Raw genomic sequence first — 6,290 nt, forward strand, 5'->3', positions numbered from 1 at the left:
TAATAATTTAGTGCTCTCTTTAATACAATCGAATGACGCCGAACGTAGACATTTGTAGCATGTTAGAATGAAAGAGAACACGAATTAAAATTTCTAAAATACGGTAAAATTTGCAAGAAATATAAAAACATTTAAATAACTTAGAGAAAGCCTTGGCGGCTGAATGCAAGTGTTTCCTTCTTGGTGACACTCGAAATAAAAGAATAAAAAAACAACGCCGGACTCTGACCTGCATTGACGCACTCGAAAAATTAGTTCAACGGCTAATGATTGATGATAGTGCAGTAATTTCCTGTCAACATGATTGTATAGTTGCTTTATTTGGTTTGTTGTCCATAATACACAATAAGCCCTGCCAGGTAAGGTTTTATTTTTAATACTTTTAAAAACAACGGTGAAATGTATTTGTGAATATTACGTTTTTGTTTGAAAAAGCAAAAACAAACTGTTTTCGGAGGTTTTAACTGGCTGCATATCTCTATACGACATTTTTATTATTTATCACCATAAAAAACGGGTTGGGAAGAATTTATTTAACCATGCGTAGATATTATTATATAATGGTCATGTAGATAGTATTCCGAGAATCTATTTCCAATTTTTTCTTTGTTTTAAGAATACATATGTAAATAGATTTATTAAAAAAACACTGCGTAGACATGAAATATCGTTTTAGAAATTGCAAGACCTGAATTAAACTTCCACACATCTTACAGTGTTCGTTGCAATGATAGGTTTATATTCTTGGACTGTTATCTTTTTGGAGATTATCTTATTTACATCTCACCCACGCGCGTGTAAAAAATATCATGCGGTGCAATGATAAATTTTTACCATGAAGTTTCCGGGAGTTTGGCTTGGTTTTGATCGTGTTAAACGTAAAAAATGGTTGTGATTTGAAGCATACAGTTAGGAATGCCGTATTGTTTATAAGATTTATTAATGACAGTCTTTCTTCGAAAATATTTCCAAGGTCTAATTATATTTCAATTGAAAAATTAATTTCAAAGTAAAGAGGTTATCATTTAAATAAAAATGAAACATTATATTCTTTTTTTCGATAAACATGCACCAAAATTACTTCAGAATTAACATTGAAGAAAATCACTACAGACATCTGGCGCTGTTTATTAATTGCACATGGCTCATAAGTTGACTCTCTGATAAACTTTTTGTCGAGACAAGCTTTTTTTAAGGTGTCCGCCATTTTAATAACATGATATAAATTAGAAAGAGAAAAAACATTCTTACTGCGTATTATAAATTCTGACGTATTTTTGTGAAAAAAAAGTTCTTAAAATCGTATGGCAGGTATTTTTGATAGTAAGTGGCTTGCGTTATTTGCTCTAGAAAGACCAAGAGCGACCTAATAAAAAGGCTGTCTTCAGATATCAAATTTCCCCGTATTATTTACACTTCAAACACACTGGGGTGGACTGTGACGCAGTTTTGCAAAATGTCGTTAAAATTCTTTCAATAGCAGTTTTGTACACATTTTTCTTAAGAAAAAAAAATGCCAAAATGAAAAAAAAAATACTGTGACAAATGAAAACCATTGTTCCTGAACGAAAAGGAGTGCATGCATTTACTGCACAAAAGACTTAAACCCTAACCTGGAATTAACTATCTAAGCGGTAGCGCCTTACATGGTGGGTCTTTATTACCTGTGGCTGAAGTCCCTCCCTGAATTACGTGGGCGCTCAGGTATGGGGTACTCACGGCTTGTGATTCATGGCAGAGCTAATTTTAAAGCCTGTGAAAAGCTTTAAATAGCCGGCATCTCGCATTCATTCGTCATATTTTTACAGACATTACAACATCAACCAGCTGAATTTTAGACAGCCTGATCGACGACGTTGTTTCCAGAAAATCCAAACTGCTGTTATAAAGACAAAGAAATTTTTTCTTAATCCGTAAGTATATTTATCTATTAATTTATTTAGAAATTTTAACTTATTATTTTTTTTCATCAATTTTGGTTTTTTGTATTTATTTTCCATTTTAATATATAATGAAACTGTGTTGTTTTGAAATTATGACATTGATTAAAAGTGGGTCAAAAAATATCCCTGTTAGAAATGTTTACCCTGTACGGATATATCCTCTTTCCGGACAGCTAAGAAAATACAAGCTTCCTGCGTACGACGAATTATAACACCAATGATAATATAATTAAAACGTCGTTAATTCCTGTGACTTTTTTTTCTATAAAAAGAGAAAATGCCATCAGTTAGTTTATTGACATTAGTCCCATATCTTCACATTTGTGTAAGATTTCTTCTTTATATGGAGTGTGATTCAAGTATTAGCAATGTCTGATGCGGAGACTATACATTTGATAACCAAAGTTCTGTTTTTATTTCAGATCCGCTAACAACATGAAGAGGACGTTATTTATTGTGGTATTAACTCTCGTTTGTGAACTCAGTTTATGTCAAAATTGTCCGGCTCCAGCGGGTAGTGGATGCACGTGCTATGAGGGCCCATCGGACAGCACTGGAAGGGTCATTGATTGTCGGGATGCTGGACTCACCTCAATTCCGGTCTTTACCCCGTCTGATGAAATTTTCCGGGAAGTGACGTTCAGCAACACCCAAACTTCCTCCACCTACTGCTCTAGATGTAACAAAATCACAGTGGTTCCTGACAACGCGTTCCAAGGTATCAAATTCAAAATCCTTGACCTAAGCAGGAACTCTGTATCCGACTTCAAAACTAGTGCGTTTGCGGGACTAGAGGACTATCTGGAGGAGCTAATCATCCATGGAAATTCCTCGCCCGTACCGTACACTGCCGTGTCCAGACTTAGAAAACTCAAGAAACTCTCACTGAGTCAGTTCTCTCAGACAATCATAGGAAGAGACAATACCGATATCCAAAGTCTGATGAATCTAGAAACTTTGGAGTTTAAGAACATGAATACCGAGTACATTCAGAGCGATGCGTTTAAAGACCGCGTACCTATGTTGAAGAGACTGGTGCTGGAAAAGCTGAAAATTCGAACATTCCCCGTGGCCGGTATTGCCGAACTTACCTCTTTAGAGCATCTCTCCGCCATTTCCCTCCAAATTAAGGAAATCCCTTACCAAGCTTTTTCTTCTCTTCACAACCTCCAAGAACTCGTTCTCTCCCATAATGGACTAACCACTTTACGGTCTGGATGTTTCGAAGGAATTCAGGATACGCTAAGATACCTTGGCCTTCACATAAACAGCCTTGATGAAAGCAGTGTAGGGGCAATTGCCTCAGAAAGATGGGACAGGTTAGAGCAACTCAATCTTGGACACAACAATATCAAAGACATTCCAAACGGACTGTTTTACAATATGCGTAGCCTGGCCTACCTGAATATCGATTCGAATTGGTTAACAAAAATAGAATCAGGAGATTTGCAAGGTCTTGACTCATTGCAGTTTTTAGATGCTTCTTATAATAACCTCCAGACCATAGAAGAAGGGGCATTTTTGAAAACTCCGAAACTACAAGAGTTAGATATTCGTGGAGAAAACACAAATATTCCTGGCAGTACGGACATACTTGTATTAAATGAGAAAAGCGTCCAGGGGCTAAATAATTTGGAACGGTTGATTCTTGCTGACACTGTCCTTGACGAAACAGCCATGTGGGGTGCAGTCAAAAAACTTACTAACCTAAAGATTCTGAAGTTAAGCGGCACTGGAATCAAGGAAATCCCAGAGTTTCAGTTTGAAAACAACAGGCATTTGGAATATCTTGTGGTAGAAAATAACAAGCTTACAAAACTGACCGAACAACAGATGTATGGTTTGACCGACACTCTGGTTAACTTGAATATTGGAAACAACCAGATTACCGAATTAGATGAATGTGCTCTTAACAAGTTTACCAAACTAGAAATGTTGTATATTAACAATCTTCCCCTGCACTGTGACTGTAAAATTACCTGGTTGTACGATTGGTTGAACGAACTGAGAATCAAAAACGACATCAAGTATTACTTAATTAGAGCAATCTGCACTACGCCAGCATCACTGTCCAATAAGATTCTGCTCAGTGTGAATAGATCCAAACTAATGTGTAATAATAGTTACACCCCTAAGAGATGCAACGATTTCACCCCACCACCGTCCGAAATCACCTCCACGTCTGCACCCCTTGAACCTGTCACGAAGATTTCTCCGGCAGACAGAATTTTCAGTTTCGAGAAAATCTCCGAATCGAGTTCCACGGTCAGATTTGAATGGCGAGTGTCGGACCCGGAAAAAATTGTCAAATATGTAATGGATTATCAGCTTCTAAGGACATTCCAGTGGAATTCCGTGGAAGTTCCAAGAACTGCGCTAAGTTTTGAGAAAGAGAACTTAGCAAGGAACTCTAATTATCTATTTTGTTTAACTGTTGTGCTCCGTGACTTGGATAAAACAAGCATTAGGCCCTGCGTAGTTGTCAACACGCTCTCGTAAAGAGTAAGGGTTATTATGCCGAAAGAAATCCATGTACATTCCAGGTTACCATTTTATTGTATTGTTATTCTGTAATTATCAACTCTTGTGTTCATTGATATTAAGTACTTTTGTACTTTTTAAACACAGCGGCGAAATATACTCACTTTTATTTTATATTCCAACATGCTAAATAGTATAGACTAGTCAACAGTTAAAACGACCGCGCTTTGCATTTATAATTAGTTGCATGTATGTACAAACATGTATTTATGTTTCTCTACACTGTTATTCAGGTATGAGATTCAAGTTCATTGATATTATTAAACTCTTATATTTAAAAGAGCTACATATTGTAAATTTCTTTGTCCAAGGAAATTCTAGTCTGTTAAACGTATATGTATTTACAGAATCTACTTTTTAAAACAAATGATTATATTTTTAACTTTTGTAATTTTACATGTCTTTTATAACTTTCAATCAAATAAAATGACTTAAAATCAAAACTGTCTTGTAAAATATGTTGAATTGAGAAAGATATGGTATAAACAAAGAGTCTTATCAAGAATTTATCAACCCTATAATTTACAGGCATCATGTAAAACACTCAATCCATTCTGATGCATATCTGGGATATTTTTTAACATCTTGATGAGCAATATGAAACCAGACTAGTAGTAGCTATTAAATTTCCGCCCCCGAGAGTTCACTTCACCGTGCCAGGGATGAGCTGATACTCTCTAAAGAATGTGAATAACGTCTAAGCTGCTTAACCCAAAAAATTACTAAGTTTCACCACAAGCGTTTATCAACTGAATTGGTCTTAAATGTGGCTGATTTGCCGCTATACCGACACACGACCAACTCAAGAACGCCAATTAAACTTTGTACTTTATCTTTTGAGTATTTCCTGTACAATGTTTACATATAGAAAGTGCACTAAAATTTCGCCTGTAGGTTGTGATCCGAGTTTAGAGAAAGAGAGAGAAAACAAATTACTCATTTTGTATCTATACTTTTATCAAAATTGTGTTCCGAATTCCGGCTATTACCTTTTATATTGACAATCTATTACACATCCATGAAGTAAGAGGCAAAAATTATTACATTGTACTCACTAGTTTTGCGTAATCTACAGACAGAAATTCACGACCAATAATTATGTGTATGTCAAATATGGCAAAGTTATTATTATTAACGGCATCAAAAATTAATAGGATCCTATAAAAAAGCATGTTTGCACTGCATAAAAAGACAATTAACTCTTTCGCTGCAGAATATAAAGTCACAACACGAGTTATTTTCCTTTTCTTGTCCGTAAACTTTCGCTTCTCCGTTGCTTTTGAAACCTCAATCAAACGTTAATTTTTCTTCAAAAGATTTTATTGGACAAGAAAATTAGACAAGACTAAGGAATATTCATCAAATGAATAATAAATTATTGAGAAAAAAACCTATTTCGTTCATAAAGTGAATTGAAGGAACCCCCCCCCCCCAAAAAAAAAAAAAAAATAAAAATTTCGTAAATTACTTAAGAAAGCATCACTAAGATAATTGCTCGATTTCTATATTCTATGTTTATTAAGTATTTTACAGATACATAATCTATATATCGAGATACATGTAATACTATAACAGAAGAAATTAACTAAGTTAGCAAAATTGATAATGAAAAATAAGTCAACACACGATATGACAGTACTAATCAAAAATGTTTCCTATAAATGAACTCCAACTTTGAGATGAATTAAAGGGAATTTGATAGAACAATCACAGGCACATGACGTTATTTATTTTTCTCATGATAAGAAAAAAGTGTTTTCAACCTGATTAATTAGGTAGGGGTACATTGACTCTGACTCACTCTGC

General features: G+C 34.9%; 1 protein-coding gene across 2 annotated transcripts; it reads left to right on the plus strand.

Moving 5' to 3' along the window:
• The first annotated feature begins 221 nt into the window (after positions 1 to 221).
• LOC128181798 (leucine-rich repeats and immunoglobulin-like domains protein 1) lies at positions 222 to 4,921 on the plus strand. Of its 2 annotated transcripts, XM_052850330.1 has the most exons (3): positions 222 to 359; positions 1,809 to 1,913; positions 2,366 to 4,921. In XM_052850330.1, the coding sequence occupies exon 3, from the start codon at positions 2,379 to 2,381 to the stop codon at positions 4,440 to 4,442; it is 2,064 nt and encodes a 687-aa protein (XP_052706290.1). In that variant the 5' UTR covers positions 222 to 359; positions 1,809 to 1,913; positions 2,366 to 2,378; the 3' UTR covers positions 4,443 to 4,921. The 2 variants fall into 2 exon arrangements, with proteins under 2 accessions (XP_052706290.1, XP_052706291.1); XM_052850331.1 differs by lacking the exons at positions 222 to 359; positions 1,809 to 1,913 and adding an exon at positions 2,021 to 2,268.
• Positions 4,922 to 6,290: the final 1,369 nt, after the last annotated feature.

This window comes from Crassostrea angulata, chromosome 4, assembly GCF_025612915.1.
Source record: "Crassostrea angulata isolate pt1a10 chromosome 4, ASM2561291v2, whole genome shotgun sequence".
Classification (NCBI taxonomy): Eukaryota; Metazoa; Mollusca; class Bivalvia; order Ostreida; family Ostreidae; genus Magallana; species Magallana angulata.